Source organism: Micropterus dolomieu, linkage group LG05 (genome assembly GCF_021292245.1).
Source record: "Micropterus dolomieu isolate WLL.071019.BEF.003 ecotype Adirondacks linkage group LG05, ASM2129224v1, whole genome shotgun sequence".
Lineage (NCBI taxonomy): Eukaryota > Metazoa > Chordata > Actinopteri > Centrarchiformes > Centrarchidae > Micropterus > Micropterus dolomieu.
This window is the reverse complement of record NC_060154.1, coordinates 263135-289255: the sequence shown is the minus strand read 5'-3', so window position 1 is coordinate 289255 and position 26121 is coordinate 263135. Positions and strand designations below refer to the sequence as shown.

The 26121-nt window shown below is 43.5% G+C and overlaps 1 protein-coding gene across 1 annotated transcript in view; it reads right to left on the bottom strand.

Annotated features, from left to right (window-relative positions):
• LOC123971350 (FRAS1-related extracellular matrix protein 1-like) overlaps positions 1-26121 on the bottom strand; it is a 42734-nt gene that overhangs the window by 7325 nt on the left and 9288 nt on the right. Inside the window, exons 6-11 of the mRNA XM_046050106.1 lie at positions 24189-24330; positions 22219-22423; positions 14717-14981; positions 8624-9044; positions 2150-2351; positions 1013-1157 (exon numbers count right to left, since the gene is read on the bottom strand). Of these exons, the coding sequence (XP_045906062.1) occupies positions 1013-1157; positions 2150-2351; positions 8624-9044; positions 14717-14981; positions 22219-22423; positions 24189-24330 (1380 nt within the window). The remainder of the gene's footprint in view (positions 1-1012; positions 1158-2149; positions 2352-8623; positions 9045-14716; positions 14982-22218; positions 22424-24188; positions 24331-26121) is intronic.

Below are 26121 nucleotides of genomic sequence, written 5' to 3'. Positions count from 1 at the left end.
TGAAGGGAACAAGTAAAATACGGACATGGTCTTGGTTAGACAGTGCGGTCACATGTTGATCTGTGTCTCCCGTTTTGAAGAGTGATGGCTGGCTGTTTATGGCTGCTCTAGAAGTTGTTTTATGCCACGCCGACAGCAGCGTGAGAGGTGAAGACAGCGTAGGCAAGTGGAATATCAGCCCGACTTTGATTTATTTTCCCACATTGATCTGAGTTCAAACCGTTTTAAAATGCTGAATCGTTTTTCTACATGACGTGTTTACTGACACAGACTTCACAGGAAGAGCAACTTGCCCTCTTCCTGTTTTCAACATTTTCCGTAACAACAAGCAACGTTCAAAGCGTGACAAAGTGGTACGTCACATGTTTACACACACACACGACTCCAAAGACAAATCAGAAAGGTATGTTTTGTCTTTTTAATGAACAACTACAGAAAGAGGCATTCGCGGGGACAGCTACGTATTCGCTTCCTGTTTTCAACAGCTGTCGTATCTACGACAACCACAGACGCATTCGGCTGACGGCCACCAGTTAACAAGGCCACTCGTTAAACCGAAACACCGGCCTGCTTGTTGCTCGCCAGCCTCTCTAGTTGCCTGCCTACTGGTCAGCCTGCCTTTATGGACAATGAAATCCTTGAACTGTATCATATCTGCCGGTTCTGTCTGCGTTTCTGAATGAAGCCGCTTTGTGCACGAGGACGCTGTCATGTTGAAACGGGAAAGAGGACAAACACAAATGTCTACAGTCTATGACTAAAATTGTATGCGGGATCATTAAACATTTGCATTCTTTGGAACGTAGGAGTTCAAACCAGGCTCAAGCTGCAAGGCTCCCAGACCAAAGGTACACTGGAAAGAGGTGTCCACATACTTCTGGCTATATAGTGTAATGTCACTACTAATCACCTTTGTCTCATTAGAGCTGGTGGACATTGTCTGGACCAGGTCCCTGCTAGCAAACCCAGTTTTGGGTCCCAGTGCATCAGTCGGCTCCTTCTACAAACCTACATCTCAGGCAGCGCCGTGTTTCCTGCCGGGTCGGTGAGGCGGAACTGGAAGCTGTCGGCCGTCACCTCCATGTCGGCCGGGAGGACGAACACCACGGCGCGCCGGTCCACGTCCCGCTGGGTGAAACGACCTTTGATGTAAGCTCCTGGGAGGGCGGGAAATCAAGACATTCAACGCAGCTGAACATACATATACATTAAGGTTGAGCAAGTACTCGGTTGAAACGAGTATCCGATCCAGATAAAACTTGTTTGTTTTTACAAGTACGAGTATCAGAGTGAAATGTGTCAGTACATGTCCTCTGTAAACAGTTCTCTAATTATCGTTATCAAAAACGTTGAATTCTGAGGCTGTCCTGTAAATAGATTTCTAATAAATACAGCAACTTCTGAGCAGCGGTGCACGAAGTACAAAAATCCTGTACTAGAGTAAAAGTACAGATACCCTTGCTAAATATTGTGCCACTGAAAGATAAGAAGAAGGTGTTCAATTTAAATTTCTAGTGCAAAATAAAACAGTACTATTCGTTAAGAAGCAGGACGTTACTGTTGTAATTTTTGATTATTTTGTATGGAAGTGCAACTAATGATTATTTTCATTCTGGATTAATCTGCTGATTATTTTCTCCATTAATTGAAACGCTATGTTTTGTCTAACAGTACAAAGCTCAACATTATTACAAATGAATTTAAAGGAAAAACGGCAAATGAAAAGTTGTTACATGAAAAATGTCTCAAACCATCAAAGTTGTTGCCAGTTAATTTCAAAGTCGGTCTAATAATCCCGTCAGCTGTACTTGGAGATTAATTTAAAATATATTTTGTTAACTCTTCATGTGTTTTGTGTGTAAAAATCTTTGTAAAGTAACTGAAGCTGTCAGATAAATGTAGTGAATATCTCCCTCTGAGGTGGAGGACAAGGAGAAAGTGGCATGAAAAGAAAGTAAAGTACACAAGTACCTTAAATTTGTACTTAGGTACAGTCCATCACTGCTTCTGATCAACCCGTATCAACTTCAGGCTTAAATGAACTACTACCGATACAGATAACGTTGTACTCGCTCATTCCCAGTATACTTTGCATCTACCCGTTAATATTCCCATTGCTGGAGCTTTACAGAACAAACCAACAGCACACCTGTGAGAGCATTCTCCAGGTAGCCGAAGTGTGGCGGTCTGGTGACGGAGAACTCCAGCTCCTCTGTGGGGCTGTCGCGGTCGGAGGCCTGCAGGTGTTTGGAGGTGACGAAGATGCCGTAGCGCCCGCCGCCCAGATCCACCACTGTGCTGGGACTCCGCCTGGTGGTCAGACTGGGAGGTATCCGGTCCAACCGATCCACCTGAACACAGTAGGAGACTGAACAGTTCAATTTACTACTTTTGCTTTTTCTATTCCTCTATATTCATCTAATGGATAAAGTGATCGGCAGAAAAGTCTTTTTTATTTAGGAAGGTTCTGACTGAGTGACGTGACCTGGAAGTTTTTAAGTGGCAGCCATGATGAGAGCTGGTCGAATTCTTTAAAAGCTGAGGAAAAGGATGCTTCAATGCTTCCTTTCTTATCTCCTTCAGCGTTGGACCATCCTTCACGAAAGGAAAGGAGAGACTGCTATCCCACAATTCCCTGCGGCAGCAACATTTAAAGTGATGCAGCGTTGTAGTTTCACCACAGTAGACCCACGCAAATGTAGAAATAACAGAGCACTTTATTTTATGCTTGTGACACGAACCAAAACGTCTGGAAATCCTTGTATGATCAGCTCTCAAGACATAAATATAGATTTCTTCTATGTCAAATCCATCCAGTTTAGAGGAATAACAAGCATGTTGAATATCTAGTTAACAATATCCCCATTGTGAAATGCACTAAAAATTTAATTTTCTCTACTTAACAAATGTATAAAGAAGGTCAAAGTGCCCATAGCAGGAAACTCTACATATCAGGGTTGGGCGATGTCCATCGGACGATGTCTACATTGAAACATCGGGATGGACGATGGCATCCGGGGCGCAGGCGGGGGTAGCGGTCGTCTTATGTGCATGTGTTCACTCGCACAGACTTTACTCTGTTACAAACCTAGTAGCCTATGACGTTACAAGTTGCGGTGGAAATTTTACAAGCACGGATCAGGTAAAGCAGCAGGGAACAAAAAAGGTGCAGATGTTGGTTTCGGTTGTTTGATGCGTCATTAACAAGCCCAGAAGCGGCTCACCTGCTGCCCTGATAACGGTGTTAGCCGATGTGTTCACCTGAGGTGTAGGCCTCCTGTGTGTCTGAGTGTGGGGAGAAGAGAGCTCCAGGAACATGTGAAGCTTATTTAAAATTTATAATAATAATGTTTGTGGTGATTAGGGCTGCCGGCTCAACCATCGACAATGAACGGTGGCACCGTCTATCGGCCTAACCCTACTACATATTTAGAATAATAATAATAATAACCTTTATTGATAGAGAACTTTCCAAAAAACATATTACAAGTGCTTTCACAAGTTCAAAGACAATAAAACACACAAACAGACAATAAGAAAGACAATAAAAGCAAGAAAACACTTAATTAAAATACAGTTAAGAAAAAAGATTAAAATAAATAAACAAAATAAATTAAAACCAGGAAAAGCTTATAAAAGTATGTTTTGAGAAGAGACTGTCCCCTTTAGTTTTCAGTCGGGACTCTAGAAATAGACCTCTGCCCGAGGATCTAAAGGTACGAGCTGGTGCGTACGGGACTAAAAGGTCAGAGAGAGCAGAGAGAGGCCATGGAGAGCTTTAAAAGTGATCAATAACGTTTTAAAATCTGTTCTAAATCATACTGGCAGCCCGTGTAGTGAAGCTAAAACAGAGGTGAGTTCTGCACAGTCTGGAGTCGATTAACAGTTTTGTGGGTCAAGCAAGTACAAGTTGCAGTAATCCAGGCGTGATGGGATGGAGGCGTGTAAAATAGTCTCACAGTGCCCTTAAAAGGTAACATCAATTATATCTGATGAAATTCTGAGATGGTAAAAACATGTTGGCACAAGCTTTGCGCTGCTCAAAACTTAGATCACTGCTGAACCAGACGCCAAGATCCCAACAAGAGGCCTGATGTGATGCACCAGGGAACCTGCAGATGGCAGTGTTTGCTTTGCCATGTGCTGGATGACCAGGATCTCTGTTTCGACTGAGTTCAGCTGGAGGGAAAACTGTTTTGACATCACAGAGGCAGTCGGTAAGTGAAGTCAGTGGATCTGACTGGCAGGTACATCTGTGTGTCATCGGCGTAAACATGAACACCTGAACAAACGGTTTCTGAATATGTGTCTGAACATAATTAACTCCAGTCTCTTGCTCAGTTCCCTTATTTAATTATTATTTTAATGGCTCATCTTTCTCTATCTTATTCATTTTAACATTTCAATTCTATTTTGTTTTTATTTTTAACATCATATTTGATTGATGGTTAAATGTACACCTGAAAACATCCTTTCTTAAGAGGTGTTATTCTGTGGTGGACAGGAAACATTACTTTCTTTGAACAGTTTTTTGTTGTTTTTATGAGTTTCATCTCGTCTGCCGTTGATTTTACTCGGTTCGTTTTATTCATAGATCACTTTCCAAGCAAGGAGAAAGTAAAAATTAAAAGCAATAACAAGAACAGCAGCGTTAAAGTAGAAAACACAAAGACATAAAAACATGTTACAAGTGAATCTCAGTCATTACTGTCTTCAGTTTTCAGATATTTCTCTTACATTACTCTAATATTTTATTCTGAAATGTTGTGCAAAGAGAAGCATTTAAAAAAAAAAACCACATCACTCAAGTGATCAAGCAGCAGCTGTTCCTGTTATTTTGTCCACCAGCTGTAGGAATTCAGAGAGACTGAAGATCAAAAACAAAGCTCCCTCTGCTGGACCTCAAACAGCTGCAGGTCTGAGTTGCAGCCACTGGGTGGCGCTCCTGTGGTGTGCAATAATCAGCTGACACTCAATCTGTTATTAAACTATTAAACCTGCTCCTTTACATGTGGGTGAAGCTGGTTCTTAGTTTAATATAGTTTCTCTTTTTCCTTTATTTTCTCATTCAGCTTCATGTCTTGTGGCTTGTTCATCTCAAAACTGTTTTAAGTAGAGTCAGGGCAAAACATATTTTATTGTACATTGTATTTTAAATTGCACACGACAATAAACTTGAAGTATTCAGAGCATTTAAGTAAGTAAACATACTTATACCACACTGTAAAAAGTCCTGCACTGAAAATGATCAGGAAAATTTACTAATTTAAAATAAAGTAAATCTTTACATTAGGGAAGCTGGAACCATGAAATTATTATTATATTATAAAACAAGTTGCTAATTAATTTTATGTTAATAGGCCAACTGTATTTAGCTGTACTTGTATAAACTGTATAAAAACATTTAATAAACTCTTCAAGTGTGTGTTTTGTGTAAAGTAACTGAAGCTGTCAGACAAATGTAGAGAAGTTAAAATATAATATTACCTCTAAGATGTGGCGAAGTAGATGTAGAAATTAGCATGAAAAGAAAAGTATAAGTACCTCAAATTTATACTTAAGTTCAGTACTTGCGTAAATGTTAAACACGACATTCGAAGACGTCACCTTAGACTCTTATTTTATGAACGTTTACAGGATTTATAATGAAAATGAATCGTACGTTGCAGACCAGTGTTAAGCTATATTTCCACATATAAATGGATCAATTCATCCTGCTGTGACACAAACAGTCAGATCTTTTTACTTTTGTTGAATCGATTTTTACCTTTTATTACATTTCCTTCATCACATTATTTGAAACCGCTCAGTTTTATGTGTAATTCAAGAAGAAATAATTTGATTTTAGTGTCTTTAAAAAGCTGTTTGATCCCCAGATTGATGAACTGTGGATTCCTCAGCAAACTCCTTCAAATACACACACACACACGTAAACACACACAGCAAATACTCACATACTGTACATATCACACACACACACATTATCGTCCAATCACACAATACAGCCTCCCAAAAGCTCAGGACAGTCGGTCCAGCCAGCTATTTAGCCACCTGGCTGCCTCTGAGTGTTTGTGTTTCCATCTCCATTTACTATTTTCTCAACATCCCTGTAAATGTGCCACTGTTAGCCAGAAGGCTAATTTTTACCCGATGTTAAATTAGCCACTAAAACAATAAGAAACACTCGACATGTTAACAGCAGAAACTGGAGAGAGCAGAACCTGAAGCAGCTGAGCAGGATGCAAAGTTCAGAGGAGCGTCACGTAAAGTAGATGCCGCTAATTCATACAACCGCTGCTACGATTAGTCAAATAATCAATTAGATGACAACTATTAAATTAATCACTGACTATTTTGATAATCGATTAATCAGTTTGAGTCACTCCAGCTTCTTAAATATGAATATATCCTGGTGTCTTTGCTCCTCTGTGACAGTAAACTGAATATATATTTGAGTTGTGGACACAAGAAGACATTTGAGGACTTTGGGAAACACTGATGCACATTTCTCACAAAACGGTACACAGGACAACATAAAATCCCATTTTAGAAAGAGGTGAAACCAGAAGGGGCAATCTGACAAACACAAAGCAAACGAGAGCAAACCATCTGTCTTGTCAAGAACAGGTTATTGGATTGAGAACTAGAACTTGCTGGCTGACTTGTCTGGAGATTTGGTGCGTCCTGTTTCCCCATGTTCATGTGAATGTTTGAGTAATTTTCTCCAATGGGTCCAGTACTCATGAGCGTGTTGTGTTTAGGGACGCAACGATTACAGATTTTGTTGGTGCAATAGTAGTTCGAGGAATAATCACGATTATTATGCATAAATTAATTTAACACCAAAAGTAATGACTTAAGTTTTAATATTTAATTATATTTCTATAATATGTAAGTATTATTAATATAAGAGGAATATTAAACTTTGTTTGTCCCCCAGAAACTGTTGAGGGGAATAAACTGAGCTGTTATTGTCATCAACTCTCATCCAAATATATAAGTTTTAGTGAAAATGAGTGCCGTGTTGTTATTAACTGAAATGCAGGTTATTGGTAGTCCAAGTTTATCAGCTCCTGATGCATGTTAGCGTTTTACACCTGGCAACAGTTTCTCAACACAAACAGGAGGCGGCAACAGGATTGACTGAAGGTCTGCAGAGGACTAAGTTCTGTCTTACATAAAGGCTCTTTAGGAAAAGAAGCGATTTGCACTGCGTGAAAGCTGGCTTCAGCGCAGAAGTTCAACTACTTTGACAGTGGCTTGGCACGTGGCATGGCACAAGCTATTGAAAATATTGGGCATCATAGCGCAGCGGTGGGTCTGAAAGGTTACACCTGCTTTGTTTATTTACGATGCACTGAAAGCTCGACTCTCACCGCTTTGTATTTGATTCACTACCAACCTGCCACATTATTTAACTCAGTTATTATGTTTTACCTTAACTTGGGTGGTTGTTTTTGAACGGGTGATCCATCATCTTCAGTAACGCTCCCTGGTCAGTCTCGGTGTACCTGAAATGCTCGCACACGGCCGACTTCAGACGTTTCTTTGGTGGAAATAAAGCTTCACGCTTTGGTCCCTCTACCGGAGGTTAGCCAGTGACAGTAGTAGCCTCCATGTCTCTGATAAGCAACGGCATTTTAAGCTGGTGTACCGCCCAGGTAACTTTATTTTATTTAGTTTTGTGCAAGTTGCAAGTTTCGTTACGTGCAACAGAAACACTCGTTGTAGCGGAGCCTTGACCATTCATTAACCATGATGTTTTATAAGGCGGTTAATAGTGAAATCCGGTAATCGCTGCATCCCTAGTTGCACAGCACCAGAAACATTCGCTATTTCGCTTTCGTCAAAGCCACCAGACTGTTGACAAAAATTTAATTTTACCTTTAATGAAAGCGATACATTCAGTGGTGTGAAAAAGTGTTTGTCCCCTTCCTGATTTGTGTCAGATCATCAAACTAATTGAAATATTAGACAAAGATAACACAAGTAAATGAAAAATGCCGTTTTTAAGTGGTTTTTCATTTTTCGAAAAATCCAAACCTACCCTGGCCCTGTGTGAAAAAGTCCCCGTTAAAACTTCAATCAACTGTGGTTTATCACGTCTTTGGAAAGCGGAGTTAAATTTCTCTAGCCACAGCCAGACCTGATTACTGCCTCATCTGTTCTCCATCACGGAATCACTAAAATAGGACCTGCCTGACAAAGTGAAGTAGACCAAAAGATCCTCAAAAGCTAGTCATCGAATTTTACAAAGAAGTTCAGGAACAAATGAGAAACAGTAACTGGGATTTTTTTTTAAGGAAAAAACATACAAATTCTTTGATTCCAGCTTCTTAAATCTGAATATATTCTCGTTTCTTTACTCCTCTGTGACGGTAAACTGAATATATTTGGGTTGTGGAGAAAAGAAGACGCTTGAGGACGTCACCTCGAGCTTTGGGAAATGCTGATCGAGGAAATAATTGGCGGATTAATCGATAAGAAAATGATCGTTAGCTGCAGCCGCAGTTGTCAGACAAGTGTAATAACAATCTGAGACTGTCAGCGGCACAAACAAGCACTTTAGTGGATGTAGTTTGACGCAAGAATTACCTTGCAGCCCTGTTTCCCTGCTGCTCACCTGTATGTTAAAGACGGCGGGCTCCTCCCTCAGCTGTCCGAACTCCAGGTATCCTCTGTTGTTCCCATCGGTCGGCAGGAAGTAGAACCCGTCGATGTCCGCCGGGCTGCCCGGGTCGTGTCGGTAAGCCAGGTTCAGCTCGTCCACGTCCGTCTGGGTGAAGCTCAGCGACGGTGACAGCGGCGCTCCTCTCAGCAGTAGTTTACCGTGGCGCGGCGGCTGCGTGACGGCGTAGCTCAGGTTTGCGGTGGGCGTGTCAGGGTCGGTGAGCTGTAGCTGGTCGGCGGTGATGGTCTCTGTGGAGCCGTCCTGCAGCCGGAGGCCCGTGTTGTGGTTGAGGGTGGGCGGGATGCGGTCGCCGTGCTCGATGGTGAAGTGGAGGACGCCGCTGCGGGAAGAGTCGCCGTTGGTGACGACAAAACTGTGAAGACAAAAGTAAATTTAGTTAGAAACAGATTGAGATTATTCGTTTCTAAATCTATCATTAAAGGGTTATTTAAGGGTCACACTTTATTATTATATCTGAAGAAGAATCCGTATCAGCGTCCAATCAGAAGGATTGTTTTTTGTTTAACAACAGTTTAAATGGAGCAAAAGGCAGAAAATGGATTTATTTGTGTGTTTATAAGTGTTGTAGAACATTTGTTCTGTTTCCCTGTACGTCCCCACACAATAACTACTTGTTAGAAAAGATTAAATATATTGATTTGTCGATTTAATAATAACTTGTTGGCATTTCTTTTCCTTTTTATGTTTGTTTTAGAGGGGGTGCATTAATGTCTGCAGGCTTTGCAGAGTTTGAAAGTTTTGGCTGTTCACCAGGCAGAAAGGCTCTATTGAAAGGCCACGGTGCATTTTGGGAAATGTAGGATCCAGTGTTATTTGGACTGAATGTCAGGATATCTCTATGTCTGCTGCTCAGATTTGTACTGTTCTTTATTTAAAACACTGAATTCATCCGGTCTATATTTGGGACATGATATTTGATATCAAAACAACATATCAAATGCAAATCATTCACTTGATCGATCTATCAGACAGCTTTGGCACTTTTATTTGGGTGGCGATGGCGCAGTGGATAAGACACATGCCTTTGTTGTGAGAGACCCGGGTTCAATCCCCCACTGTGTCCCTGAGTGAGACACTTAACCCCTCGTTGCTCCAGAGGTGTGCGACCTCAGATACAATTGTATCTGAATTGTGAGTCGCTTTGGATAAAATCGTCAGCTAAATGTTTATTTTGTAGGCAGCAAGGTACAAAAAACAACAACACGGTACAAATAGCGCCGTTACAAGTTTAACTAAATTTCTCAGTAGCTTGGTGGTAGCGGCGCTGTTTTCTGAATCAAATAGCTTTTCAGTAGCGAAGCTCTCTTATTGGCCGAGTAGCGCGGTAGCTTCCACACACGCTACATTTTCCCAAGCATTTCTGAGGGATCAGTGAGTGACGCCGCCGACGGTGACATCACGTACCGATCCTTGGGCTGACGCCTGTAACTTTGCTGCAGGGAACGAAGACGCGCGAGTTTATTTTCTATTGTGATAGTTGTTGTAACAGCTCTTGTGAGAAGGATCAGGGTCCAGCCTGGACAGCTCGTCCTCTAGTGAGGAGGAAACTTTGATATGTGGTGGCAGAAACTTGTTTCAATGAGATGAGATGAGATCTCTCTCTCTCTCTCTCTCTTTCTCTCTCTCTCTCTCTCTCTCTCGCCATGAATCTTTAAGTAAACAATGTTGCCAGAGCACAAATTCACATATAAACAATAAAAAATGAAATGACATAAAACACACAATATAGGCCTTTGTTACATTGAAAATATGTCTTTCAATTTCGATAAGAATTTTTCAAAGGAACAATTATTAAAATAACAAAAAATATTAATGATAATAATGTGATAATTAAGTCACTTTATACAAACAACAGGGTCGTTTGTTGCATGAGAAAATACATTTTGCTGCAATGATATGGCAGGAAGTAGGAGAATTTCTGTGTCTGACTTAGCTCCATCTCGCAGGTTTTTAGTCTTTCTTCTATTGCTACTGTGGAATGAAGTTGGTTCTACTAGGCCTACACTGTGCGTGTGTGTGTGATAGATATATATAAAAAATTAAAAGTAGCTTAGATGTCGTAAACTACTTTTGCCACGCTGCTGTAGCTTAGCTTGCTACATGTCACAGGGGGGTAGCTTCTGTGTAGTGAAGCTTCATGTAATGTGGAGTAGCTATTAGCTTAGCTCTCTACATTGTACACTTTAAAGGAATATAAACAATCGAGGAACGAACAGATTCGGAGGAATTTACGACGGCTTCCAAGGTAACGGGAGTCGGCACTGTTTTTTCATCTCTCTCGTTTACCATGCCAGTACTTCTGAATGAATCAGACTTTGGGACTCGCTGCTTCCGTAAAATGAACTGAACAACTGAATTATGGAGAATCTAACAGTGTGCAGCACTTTAAACATTTATACTTGAATTTACAATCTAAGCAGCTGAGAAGCAGCTAAAGCGGGCGACCCGGAGAGGTTTTATACGTCCAAAGAACCTCTATAAAAACCAGACCAGGCGTCTGAATGAGAGCTGCTTTTATTTATCAAGATGTGGACCCACACCAGGGGCTTCATTTATAAACGGTGCGTACGTATAAAACAGGGCTGGAAACGTGCGGACGCCACTTCCCAGGCAAAGGTTGTGATCTATGAAAAACAAACTTGAATGTGCGTCCTGTAAGTAAACTCTGAACCATGCGTAAAGAGGAGAAAAGAGAAACTGTGCCTCACATGGCAGAAAGGTGAAACGGTTTGAAATGAAGAGGCCGACTGCTGTGTAAAATAAATCCAAATATTACCTCTGAGTGTTCCAGGCTTAAAGCCTTTCTGAATAAACAGACACCCGTTTGATTTTTCCCAAAAAACACAATTTAAGATCATTTGCAGCCACGAAAAGATCCAGATTTAGGATAATAAACACAGAGATTCTGTTTCTGCAAAAGAACGCCTCAAATATGTTGCACAGTTTAATCAGGAGTCATATTAATTAATAGGCTACTCGCATGCAGCACAATTTATTCTCTTAAATAAGCTTTTAACTCATCAGCAGCCTCGTTCAGACTGTTTGTGTGAATAAATGTTTAAACTCAGAGGAAGTAATTTGGTTTAATCTTTCTTCAAAGGGGGGGATCCAGATAAGTACCTGGGTCGTCCCTGCTGTGTGGCCCCCTCCAGCCAGTGACGTCACTACTCAGAGAGAGGCCCCTTCCTGCAGATTGGTTATAAAGGGGCGGAGCTCCGGGGCCCCCTTTCCTACGGTGCACAAGCGTTGGTGAATGTGCGTTTTTTACCCACCAAACAGCTTCAGCTTCACCAAAAGGAACGTCAGAGTCACTGAGTTAGATTTCGTTTTGTAGCTTTTCTGTCAGCCTCCTTTTCTTCCTGCAGTCAGAACATGTTAATATTAATGAGCTTCACTGAGCGTTTACAGGCAGCTGTGGGCGTTTGGAGGCTCGGACATGGCGCCCCCTCACAGGCGCCACATTTCAAGTTGATTGTGATTTATAAAGGGAACTTGCTTACAAGTGTGCGTACGCACGGTTTTATAAGTCTGAATATTTTTTGCCGTACGCCATTGTTGGTTTTTGGGCGCACGGACACTTTCAGTGAGGATTCTATGCACAGTTTTATAAATGAGGCCCCTGGCGAGTAAACGGCACAGGCGTCTATTTGGGACTCGGCTTTTAACTGAAGTTGTCCAGTGTTGTTGTTGTTGTTATTATTATTATAAGTGTCTCATTGTGGCGTTTGATTATGAAACATTTACAGTAATTAATCTCCTGACTTTCTCTTGAGTAACACTGACGGCAGCTTCAGTCATCAATCACTCTCAGACAGGCCTGAGATGCACACGCACACACTATAGTGACACCTGACAATGCATGGATCTAAAATGAGCTCTGTCTGTATTTCGTCCTCCTCTCAGCCCTCTGCCAACACAATCTGCCTCTCGGCCCTGCAGCTGACAAACTGCCCGGGGCCTCAGCACACCGGCCGCCACACACACACACACACACACACACACACACACACACACAGGCGGGTCCTGGTGTAACATCTGGCTCCGATGTCGGCCATATTTGCCCAGGGACGGCCGTCTGTGGCCGGCGTTCTGGCCGCCGCCTCCCCACCGCTGTTGTTATTCTCCTAATAATGCCCATTCATCATCTGCTGTCACAGCAGCAACACACACGCATGCAAATGATGCACAGGTGTGTGATATTCAGATGTGGCCACACCTGAGTCTTCTTCCTCTGTCCTAATACCACACACGCAAATTATTTTATCTCTTTTTTCACTCATATACAACAAAGGCGTGACGACGTCAGACACCCAAAGCGTGAAAGGTAAATATCAGACTCCACTGCTGACCCGAAAACAAACCGCTCTAAAAGCACCAAACGGACGGATTATTAAATTATTACAAGCTACACAGACTTGACTGTCAACACCTGAAATCCTGCGAGAACAAAAATGACTTCACGTTCCAAATTATCGACATTGAATGATGTGAAATGTTTTATTGTGATAAAATCGCCCAGCTCCAATCACACAGCATCAACATAAAGAAAAATGAAATGACTACATGGAGACAGATAACAGAACTAATGTTGGTTTTAAATGCCAATAAAACGAATGTCATGCATTTCTCAAATGCTGGGAAGAAGCTTGTGAGCCGATTTTGTGTCCTATTCGATGATAAGTCGACAGTCTGCCTCCATGTTTGTTTCTGTCTGAAGTCACATTTGATCACGCGAAATTCTGCGAGATCCCAAGTCCCAAATACCGTCTGGTGTGTGCGTTCTTCTGATTAAAATATAAAGAATATGTCTTTGTGTCTGTGGTGTCGAACGTTTTTTAAATCAGCTAAGTTTTGAAAATGCACCGGGCATCAGGGAAACAAGTGAGAAGTTGTCTTCTGTTGTACATATCTCGCCATTTGGCTTCTTTTGAACCTCTTGGTCGATAATAATCCTAAAAAGCTGAGACTAAAAGGTTTTAATTCAGTCCTGTTTCTCCTTTGAAGCCAGTGAAAGACTCTTCTCTGCTACGTTCTTACTGCTTCTTGATTACGGCGATCAGTTGTACATGAATGCATCTGCACGTTGTTGGATGCTGCATATGAGCCCTCACTCATCACTGTACGCTGTGCTCCAGGGCTGCCTGTCCTCCTCTGACCTTTCGTAGACTTAACTCACTTCTTCATGTTTAATGTTCCAGGTGGACAGAACTGGGAATGGCTTCCAAAAAGACTTGAAACTAAGAGAACTCGTCTCCATGTCAGATTTTAAAGCGCACGGATGATTAATCTGGCTGACGCTCGTCACTTTACGTAGGTATTTTACGTTTTTGTTTCGACACGTAGATGTAGATGTGTTTCCTGCGGTTATTGCTGTCGGCTGTGAACTGAAACCAGCAGATGATCAGTACGGTATGTATTAATTCTCTGCCTCTCGGTCCGTCAGCCTCCGCAGCCTCTGAGCCTTGGCTGTGATCTGACCGCTCCTCTGCAGCCAGCCAGCCGGTCGGGGCAGCAGAGGTCTGGGTGACAAACTCAGGGTCTGCACACACTCCAGCTCCCACCCCCCTTTTAAAAAACCCCGCTGCTGCCAAATTGGCTGGAAAAGCAGATAAACATACCGCGGCAGAGAAAGCCTCTCGTCTCCCGACGCTGAATTTTTCTCTCTTCTCTCGTCTCGGTGCCCAGTTTTTCTTTCGTCGGCCAAATGTTGTGTGTGATAGTGTTTTTTTGTTTGGCGGGGGGCTTGGTGCTGACAGAAACATCCTTCTCTCACAATATGTAGGCAGATAATTTGCCATTTATTCTCCTGATGCGGTCAGAGTTTCATGCTGTGCTGCAAAATAGCTTCACTTAACTGAGATGGCCGAAGTCAAACAGTCGAGCTGCTCAACATCAAAGAGTTCACACCTCTGGTTGTGCCTGAAATATCAACTTTAAACCAGGACGGTCTCCGGAGATCTTGGCCTCAGTGACCGAGAAGATGAACACGTCATGTGATCACTGGCATTGTAAGTGTGCTCTGACCTGAAGGAGTCCGTCTCTGCGTGGTGGCTGTTGTCGTGGGTGTAACACACTCGGTGCGCGGCCACGTCCAGCTGCGTGAAGGCGATCAGCGGGACTCCGGGCTGATGGACGGCGTGGACGAGGCCGCGTCGAGGCGGGACAGACACCGTGTAGACCAGCTGCTCCGGGCGCCCGGCCGAGTCCGACGCCAGCAGGACGTCGGTGTTCAGGACGACACGCTGGCCCTCCGTCAGACGCACCGCCTTACTCTGCAGCACCAGGTCACCTGCAGGACGCCACAGGGCGGATGTCAAAACACATTCATGGTTTCTGAAGAGGTGAAGCACTTTTTTTATCTGTTGGTAATTTGTCAAAAGAAATCTGGTAATTTTATTAGTATGTCTTGAAATATTAAAAATAAACCTTGCTCTCCATTTTATCCTTAATTGTCATCAACTTCTATTTGACTAAAATCTTCTTATATTTATACATGCATCTATTTTCTTTCTCTCTTTTCTCTGTTATATTGACTCTGTAATGCTCAGAGTTTTGATGAGGATCAGGAAACGATGGAAACAGGAGGATTTCATAATGATGCTGATTTACACCGATTTCCCGGAGCAGAGGTTTTCATTTTCCATTTTCCCAAAGTTTATAAAAGAACAGACAGACGTCTCAGCGTCTGTTAAAAACATACAAACTATAGTTTTGTGGCGCTAGAGCCCAACTAATAAATAAGCTCTGTGTATAAGAGATAAATACGAGTCTGTGTTTGTATATCAGCAGAGAAATGACAATTAAAAAAGAAACTGAGACATGGAAGACAGATCCTTTAATCGTACTATAATAGTAACTCTATTATACATAATTTGATCCGCACTTGGAAACAAATTAAATGTAGTTTTAATCTTAAACCCACGTCCCTATTAATACCCATTTCCAAGAATCCTAGTTTCCCCCCGTCTAACTTGGATGTGCCTCCACTGTGTCGGGGATCTATACATAGAGGATGTCTTTGCTTCCTTTACACAGCTACAGAAGAAGTTTGGACATCTTCTTCCGCCACCTACAAGTCAGGGATTCCGTACAGAAACATTTAAAAGGCTTTGAGACAGAAACGCAATCATCGAAATGATCACCACACGAAAGTCAGTTGATTTCCCGCATCTACAATTCTCTGCTATCACTGCGGCTCCCGTCCTCTGGATCTTACAAGGCCAAGTGGGAGGAGGAGCTTGGGGAACGAATATATAATTATACACAGGCTCCATCATTCCCGAGTTGTCACCTGTGTGCGATAAATGTCACACTTCAGTGGCAACCCTCCTTCATAGTTCTATGGTAGTAGGGATGGAGATGAATAAGGGAGGGCTGGTGTGGGGAATGATGAAGAAATAAGACGGAGAACTTTAGGGGACGATGGGCGTTGGACTTCTGGATGGGGGGGGATTTTGGTCAACTGTATTTACCTTCTCAACTCTTTGTTTTTGTCTTTCTGTTAGTCGTTCTGCTTATTCTGATGATTATCGTTGTTGTTTGTGCTTACTGTTTGCCTAATCTTTGGGTTGACCCCAATGCTACAGGCTGTAAATGTGAGTAAAGAACGTCTTCCTGTCATATCTGTGTAACAAAACTGCTCAATAAAAAAATAAAAAATAAAAATAAGATTCCTCAATACAATCCTATGGGGGGAAATCATGTAACACCAAACATAGCGGCTGTATGTTCCATGTCCCGCCCCCCCTCAATAGAAAACCAATCGTCAGCTTTTAACAGCTGAGACGGGAAACTTAAAATTAAGCCAATCGTGAGGTTCCACTGACGCATGCGTGTAACCTGCGGGGAAAAACGCTTTTTAAACCTTATTTTGGGGCAAAGTCATCAAACAAGGCACGTGTCGTATCCACTGCGCCATTATCAGATTTTACTACGGACTCTTTACATGCAGGTTTTATGTCCCGGTGACCGGTGAAAGTGCAGTTCTGGCTCTGTCCCCATTCATTTAAATAGGGGCCGGATCTCGTTAGTCTGTTACCAAGATGGCTGCAGAGTGGCGTGACTTGCCTGTAAGGACTTTGTGGGGTCTCATAACTACACATAACAAATGTTAGGGATAATCTGAAGAGTGGGGTGGCGATGGAACAGTGGATAAGACACAAGTCTTTGGTTTAGGAGATCAGGATTGAATTCCCACCAATGTGTCCATGAGCAAGTCGCTGTGGCTCAGTGATTAAATGTAGAAGCGTCTCAGCCGCACATTTATTAATCTTCAAGATCGGTACTGGTCTTAAAAATCCCATATCTGTCGGGCTCTGATTACATTTTCAACATACAACCAGTGCTGCAGGATCTGCAGGACAAGGTTTCTTGGCAAAAAGCACCTAAATAAAGTGAAAGAAAAGTCGATGGCAGCACTTCAACTTCCACCAACAAGCTGCGTTCACCTTTACAGGAGTGAACGTGTGAAACTGTGTGAACGTCCCTTTAAAAGAGCATTTTTGAGAATCTACCCTCAATAAATAAAAGATGAAGAAAATCCAACTTGAGCCAAGCTAAAAATAAAAGTGCTGTTTTACCCTGAAAATGGATTTAAGTCCTCCAAAGTTAGAATGAGATTTCTTTTCCCTCCTTCCTCTTCAGTTAAAGGAGGATTGATGGAAGCAAACTGACTCAACTTGGCAAGCTAAAACAACAGCAGCCCTATGGAGGAGGCGGCGGCGGCGGCGGCCCACCCAGAGGAGCAGAGCCAACGCCCCTCCACAGCTGCTCCACCTCCCCTCCGTTAATTATTCACCGGCTGAGGAGGTCGGCAGTTTCTCACCTCCGCTCCTCCAGGATGAGAGGGCCAGGAGCCAGAAGGGCCGAGACCTCGCCGCTCCGTGTTCACCCGACTGGCAAAGCCGGTGAGCGGGGGGGGCGGGGTCAATAATACATGAAGCAGGACCGGCCGGAGGGCCCGCAGAGGGCTGAGGCGTGCGGAGTCAGGGAGGGTGTTTGTTTGTTCCAGGATTTCACAAACACATCATGTTGATTGTCCAGTTGTCCCGGAAGTGTCTCAGCTCCTCATCAACTCCTCAGCCTTGTTGAAAACAAATGCTAAATGCTCCTGCAGGTGTGATTCGTGCTTCAAGTGTAGCCTCTGCCGTACGTTCGCCCAAACTAAGATGGCGATCACGGTAAAAAAATCAGCATGTTTGCATTTTACTGTTTTATTTATTTACCAAAACTCTTTATATTTGTTTGCGAACGGCCACGCTGGAGAGAGGAGACTTCTTCTCCTGTGCTCGCTGAGGTCTGGTAACTCCCAGCTGGACAGTGAGCTAAACTCTCTTATATTCAACAACGTGAAGAATGCCTGGATTCTTGTTTGCAGATTCAGTTTATTACTTTTGCAAACCAAGAACTTGTCGTCACAAAGACCTACTAGTACCTTGGTGTGCTACTTGATTCACACCTTACATATCGGGAACACATCTTTCCTTTTCGGTTTCTGAAACTTACCTACATGCCATTGTGTTTTCAACAATGTCCTACTGTCTTCCAATCTGGTCTCTTACCACTAAGGACATCACTGAACCAATAGCATGACTATATTACCGAGCACTTAAGATCCACAGTAATCTTCCAAAAGCTGCTTTGACGTATCAGAACTACGTGAACAGTCATGCTATTGCATTTTACTTTCAGATTCAAAATAGCTCTTCTTCCGACACACAATATGAGACCGCTACGCTTCACTAGGTCAGTCTCACAGGCGCTCATTCCAGGATAAGCGGTTGACGACTGATGGATGGATGGATGGATTCCCCATCACATTCGAACATTATCGTCCATCACATATTTCAAAAAGTCATATAAACTGTTTCTATACTTGCACACACCGATTGTTCATGTTTCACTTGTTTGTATCTGTCTAGTCAATAATAATGTCCTGTATAAATGTGTTGAAATTGTGTTCATTGTTCTATGTTGCTGCAGAACAGGAACCTGCTGTAAACCAGTCTTTAAACTGAGTCAGGCCCGTTTACTGTAACTAAATTGTTGCTCTTAAACTTTTCCTGTATAATAAATGAAATGAATGAAAGAATGAATGTTTCACTCTTCACACTGCACTGAATTCACAGTGATAAGCAAAAGGGAGAATGAGGAGAAAATAACCCACCTAGTTTCATGAACTTTAAACTGCTACTTTTCTCCATGTGTTGTTGCTATAGGACCCGTTTGTGCATGCGTGTGCGTTTCAGACCTGTGTAAAATACTAACATCAACAACAGAGTGAAATCTCTTGTGGAATTAATAAAGTATATCTTCTTCTTCTTCTATGCAAATTGCATGTAAAATAACTGTCTGGTAATGCTAAACAGCGTCCATGGTCTTTAACAATGTCACATTGCTTTTAGCCTTATAACGTCGTTTTTACAACATGAAACCGACATATTAATGATGGACTACATACAAGTGATGCTTCTGCTGAGGAATCAACAGGTACGATCTCTTGGGCTGCAGCTAACGACGATTTTAGCACTCGAAGCTTCTACAGGTTAATTTAACGATTCATCGATGCGTCGTTTAAGAAGTGCCTTTGCTTGGCGGCGGCGGCGGCCCCTCGGTAACGGGATCAGCTGTGCACGTTTACAGGTGATAGATATTTATTGGTCCTTTCGGAAGTTCATAGTGTGTCATACAGCAAACATCAGACCAACAACCAGACGGCTGCTTTACAAACACAAACATCACCCGAGTGCTCTACAAGTTTTACTACAGGCTCCTGCAGAACACACGACCTTCAGCCTCGGCCGCAGACCGTGCCGTGTGTCTGCAGTCTTGAAGTCGTCGTGGCGTTCACACTGCGTGACCGATCGGTGACAGGGGGTCACACACTACAGGAGCTGACAGCGGCTGAGTCACCCGACGCTGGTCTCCAAATCACGTTTTATCAAGAAAACACGTGAAATGTGAAACGGGAAATGACTGCGATCCTGCACAGGAAACAGCTGTTTGTTATTATAAAGACAAAGAATGTGGGTGAAAGGATGGATTAGCTCACGCAGGTAGCAGGGATTGTCTGCTTGATCCTGTCTTGTTTTTCTCTGTGTGGCCTTGTTTATTGTTAGTATCTCATTAAGGTCTGTTGTGTCTTGTGCTCAACCTGCCCAGCGTGAGTTTATTTACTGTCGTCTTGCCTTTTGGTTTTGATCGGTGCCTTAGTTCCTGTCTTATTCTGTAATTTTCTGGTGTTCAGTCTAATCCTAGTTTCAGTCCTGCCTTGCCTCGTCATGTTGTTTTCTACTCCCTGCCTCTGTGTGTTTGTTTACATGGCTTTCTGTTAGATTCTCGTCTGGTATTTTGTAACATGTCTGTTCCCCCAGTAATCTGCCTGCCTCGTTAGCCTTGATCCCGGTCACCTGCGTTGCTCCCGCCCTGCTCGTTAGCCCCTGTGTATAAATGTTTGGTGTTTCTGTTTAGTCCCCGTCCGGTCGTTGTCGTATCACTTGTGTTCTGCCGGTTGCTGCACTACCTGTTCAGCATTTTGGATGTTGCCCGTTTCCACTGCCCGTGAGTTTTGTCTTGCCCGTTGCTTTGGATTAAAACCCTTTGAACTGTACATGCTGCGCTCCGTGTCCTGCATTTGGGTCCACCGACCTTTTCCACCACACCCAACCCTGACAGGGATCGTCTGAGCTACAGAGAGCTGCAGCGGAGTTAAAAGGTGCAGCTCCCCGACATTAACTCCTGACTGTGAGGTCACAGCTCACGGCCCAAAAAGTAGAACAACAAACACACGTGGTCACGTTTTCAGCTGAGGTCTGCAGCTTACTTTGGCTTCAACTCAACAATCAGTCATGACTTCAGTTAGATGCTAAAGTTGCTGTTAGCTTGTCTGTGGTCCGCTGGCAGAACACCGGCTGCTTTCTGATCAGGTGCCGTCGTGCTGTTGCCGAGGCGACACCAGTTTGGTTTCACGGTGGACGGACGTTAGCATTACAGAGTTGTTTTCTTTAGCTTGAAATAATCCCGGACTTTGGACACTTTCTTCTTCGTCCCTCGCTGTTTTCTCTCTCTTCCCCCCACTTTGCAAACAGCTCCATCATAATCACGTCGTGTTCACAGCGTAAACGCGATGAGCGACAGTAATAAATGTCCGTGTGCAACACTGTGCTGTACAGTTACATGGATTAAACGAAGCATCGATGCATTTTAGTAATCGATGAATCGTTTCAGCCCTAAAGATCTCCTTTCTCTGGTGTGATGAACGTCTTAATTGTTAATCAGTCGGCCATTTCTAACGTGCTTACCATCAATTATCCTTCCCTTTTCATCCGTTTCACTCAGCTGTTCAACGTGAGAAGTGACAGAAATAGTTACCGAACACAGCTCGCCCCAACGTTGTGCGGGGCGAGGTTTCCGAAGCTGTTCTGACAGAGGACACTGGTTTTTAACAACGTGAACAACCCAGGTCACACGGACTCTTTTGGTTTTCAGCCACTTTCATATGTCGTCCAAATCCGATGCAGGTTGAATTTTTTTGCAATGCGACCTCAGTCTGGACGTCAGATCGGAGTTCAAGCGACTCTGACTTCACTCTAGAGCGACAGTCGTCACAATTCTGCGCTAGACGGAATAAAAAAGCTCATAATTATACATGTGGCTCTCTTTCTGCTCACAGATTCCCTTTCTTCCACCTGAAATCCACCAGGTCGGCAGTTCTCTGCAGATTCACCTGCATGCTACCAATCAAAAAAAACAAAAAACAGATCTGGGCAATAAATCAGAATCGAGCACTAAGGCCTCACATCTGATTCTAACAGTGTGAACAAGTAACATGGATTTTTTCCAGTTCAGTTTTGAGCCACTTTCAGATGTGGTCCAAATCAGATTCAGGTCTGATTTTTTGGAGAGTCGACCTCAGTCTGGACGGTCAGATCGGAGTTCATGCCACTCTGACGTCTCTCTAGAGCGACAGTCGTCAGCATCATGTACAGATCCAGGCGGAAACGTAAAGACAGAGTTGTTACACGATGTGCAGCGTAAGAACATGTAATGAAGGCGATGAAAAGGACAGACAGTTGTGAGCATTTGTCATAAATCAGGAGGAATGTGAGCGCGGGAGGAAAACCGGGAGCAGGCGTTGATATACGGCGGGAAATACGTCTTTCTTTCAGGCCGTGGTCAGTTCGCTGTGGAGTCTGATACGGGCTGCATTGAAAAAGTTAAATCTGAATCGAGCATCAAGCCCTGCAGAGTGAACGTAGCTTTAGTCACTTAATTCGTCTGTGGTGGATAAAACCTGACGTCTAAAGCCGACTGTAAAAGACTCCAGGATGTTCGCCAGACGTTTGAATTCGTATGAAGTCTTTACTCGTCCCACGGTGGGAACAACCGCTCAAAGTGAGGCTTTAATCTTGTTAATAAAGAAACCTCTGATTGATGGCGCTTCCTCCGGATATCTTATTCCTTGAACATGACGTCATTCCATCAGTCTAATGAATTTTACCTTCTGAACTGTAAATTCGACCTCTCACCTTTCTGCACGGCGTGGACCGAGATGAAGAAGCTCTGTGCGGGACTCTCGTTGTCCAGGTCGCCGAGGGTGAAGCGGAAGCTGTCGTGACCTTTGAACCCGGCCGCGTTGGCGGCGGCGGCGTGCGCGTACCACAGGCGGTTCATCTCCACGTCGTCCTGAGTGAAGTTCTGGCCGGCAGACAGCTCCGTCCAGCCCGAGTCCGTCTGCAGTCAGAACCAACAGTGAGCGGATCACAAGTGCTAAATAAATGCCGTCATCATGAGCCCACCTTAAAGGAACATTACGCTTATTTAACAACCTTTTCAGTCAATTAATCTTATCATAAAAACACCAGTAACACGAGCGTTCAGAGACAGCGGGAACCTCCGGGTCTGAAAAGTGAGTCTGTGGTAAAATGAGGCTGCTGATTTATTCCCTCATAAACACTTTCCTGATGAGTTTATGGTCTCAGTCTTCTTCAACACAGCCTGATAATTCAACTACAATTCTAAAGTTAAAAATATCACATCTACCTTTTCAATTTTCACTTATTCACACAATTTCATTGCCAAAAAAAAAAACACCACAGAACATCAGAACTTTCATCGCAGTCTTTTAGAAAAGCTGCGGCAAAATCCCCAAAAAGAGAGTTATGTTTCATTTATGAAGGTGTGGCGATGGCGCAGTGGACAAGACGCGTGCCTTTGGTGTGAGAGACCCGGGTTCAATTGTGACCCATCCACCATTGTGTCCCTGAGCAAGACACTTAACCCCTCGCTGCTCCAGAGGCGTGCGACCTCTGACATGTAAAGAAATTGTAAGTCGCTTTGGATAAAAGCGTCGGCTAAATGAATAAATGTAAATTTATAACCCCATGCTGTAAAGTTACCGTGCTTACAGGGTAAATTTGTCTCCGGTCAGCCCACTTTCTCCAGACATTTGTCGGCTGTTCTGGGTCTTTAGAGATCTTTATTGGTGCATTCTTGAGAATTTAATGCAAGTACAGAACATCACTGCTACTTTTCAAAACTAGAAACACCTCAGCTGAGCCCTTAAAGGGGCATAATGGAGTTTTCAGCCGTCGGTTCTAAGATTCATCATGAGTATAATCCGAAACACAACCGCTCTCAAACAGAAATCCTGCAATAAACGCAGAAACACCAGCGTGCAGGCTGTGGCTTTTCTCCAGACATGTTCAGGCTCTGTTACTTCAACGTTCCCGTCTCAACACCGGCGCCGTAACGTCGGCACAATCCTCCCGGAAAAAGGCAGAGTGACAGCAGCTCTAGACAGACAGAGCTGGAAACTCCCACTGAAACGTTACAGTAATGTTTTTAATCAGCTGCAGGTTGAACTAATCCGCGCTCGTTACATGATGACGTTACATTTACTGCATTTAGCCGACGTGCTACATCGTTAGCTCGCCTGCTGCTTTCAGTAACCATCTTTACTATCTGTGAATCTGTCACCGGAGGCTCAGCAATGTCAGCACAGCTACATGTACTGGATGATAATGAAACTGTTAGTGAGCTGGACTGAATATTATAATGAGATTGTGTCACTTTATAACAGTTAGACCGCAGTCAGTAACTTTACTGTAGTGTTAGCAGATGGCTCTTCCTTCCTCTGGGTTGTTGTCCCGGTTTTGTTGCAGTGTTGTCTATTAAGTCGGTCACGTTAGTTACGGCGACTGACAGGTGGAGAAGCTGGAGTCTACCTGAGTATCGGTAAAACCACAATAAATCTACAAACAGCTGCAGGTCGGAGCTCACGTAGCGTTAGCTTGCTGCCCTGCATCACTGCAGGCTAGAAAACAAATCTCTCCACATATACTTTTTACATTGAGCCCACTGACAATAAGGCAATGAAAATGTGATTTATTAATAAGTAATTTCATTGAAAACCTACATATTCCTTTAAGTACAATAAAACAGTGTAGACACAAGCCTGGTGGCTGTCTGGACTATGCATCTGTGATTTAGCCCTCACCTTGAGCTCCAGTCTGCCGAAGCGTGGAGCAGCAGTGAGGAAGTAGTACACCTGGTCTGGGGGCGTGTCCAGGTCCTCGGCCTCCAGAGCAACACTGGAGATCACCCTGCGCTCGCCAGAGTCCACCTCCAACCCGGCGTTCCTGACGCACCGACGAAGAAAAAACAGGTTCAGAACTGGGATTAGGTTTAGAATAGCTTCAGCTGACTGCAGTCACTCTTCTTCTGTGGTGGGAATAGACAGGGGAACATCAACACAACAACAGAGTTGTAAAAAATACTGAAGGAGCGTCTGAAACCTCCTTCACATCTCCAAGTGGTAACAAACACCAACTTGACCAAACCTCCTGAAAAAAAGAGGCCAAAACTAGAAATCAACAAATCTAGAACATGATGGATGATGCTGATGATGAAGGGAACTCGAGCTACTATATATAATATAATAATACTGCACTTTCTACCATATTCATCTGACAGCTGTAGGTATTATTTAGTTTGCAGGTTCAGATTTTAGACACAAAACTTCTGATCAACAAATAAAATACGATGCATTTTACAGATTAAGACTTGATTTTTCTTTGCGTAAACTGGGATTGGCTCCAGCCCCACGCGACCCTGTACGCAGGATAAGCGGCTGACGATGGATGGATGGGTGGAAGATCCGCCCACCAGCCTCCTCTCTTAGCTGATGACTCTGGGTCCTTCGTTAATAAACATCCATTAGTGGCCACTTCACAGGATCACCCAACCACGATGCACATGTCTCCAAACGTCTGCTCTCGAGTCGTCGCTCCACCTGTCCTCTGGATCCTAATCCCTAAAAAAGGGATGTTTTTGTGTCTCTGTGGCTAATTGGGGCATTTTCTGAGATTAGTCCAGCAGAGAGTAAACAGTAATTTTACCTCTCTGGTCTACCGCTGCCTCGATCTGTTAGTTTGTGTGATTGTGAATAAGTTTAGCTGATTTTCTCGGTCTTAGGTTAGAGCCCCGCGATGACTCTTGGGCTCTGGGATACTCAGATGCACATTTCTCTCTGTTTCCTGATGTTTTATAGGAAATTAATCTATAATCAGGAAAATAAGTGGATGAAAATAATCATTAGTTGCAGCCCCACTTTATTTCACAGGTCTGTAATTTCCTAATTTCTTTAAAGAACTACGCGAGTTGGTAGACACTTGAAGTTCACCTCGGTCAGTTAGTTAGTTGACATGTTTTTGGATTTATTTTAGGTTTTGGAAAGAGAATAAATCGTACTTGTCCTTTCAGCCTCTCTGGGTAGCTGCTGTAACTATTACAAGATGCCGCAGGAACAGCGTTTGACCAGATCTTAGAAAAATACAGCCAATCAGAGTCACTGGAGCTGAGCCTCAGTCCATCTTCCTCTTGCTTCGGGTTCGTTCCACACAATGTTTCAGCAGCAACATCTTGTTTTTTAGTAATTTACAATTGCTTTAGTGAATATTGTTCTCGTATTCACTAAGTTGTCCGCTGATGTATGTAAATATATGTACAGCATTTGTGTGTAAAATAAAACCCAGTTTTCCGACCTGCAGGATCTTTGATCAAAGCTGGAAGAAGTTGAAAGTTTGTGTGAGAGCAGGAATTTTCCCAGCGGGATCATGGAGATCTGGGGTGGTGTTGGGATCAGAGGGGGGGGGGGGGGGGGGGGGGGGTTAACATCAGAAACCGTCTGGCTGCTTCTTCCCTCGGAACTAAAATCCACGCAGGAGAGAAGCTGCCACGTCCATCCTGCAGGAACGCAAAAACAAGGACGCCGGCATCTGCCAAGTCTCTGCGTTACTTCTGCATCGGTGGCCTTTACAGTACCAGCTCGGCCTGTGCCAACGCACCCACGCAAACACCAACAACTGATCTGGGGACAGCGCAGATCAGCTGGGACAGGACAGGCGGGGGGGGGGGGGGGGGGGGGGGGG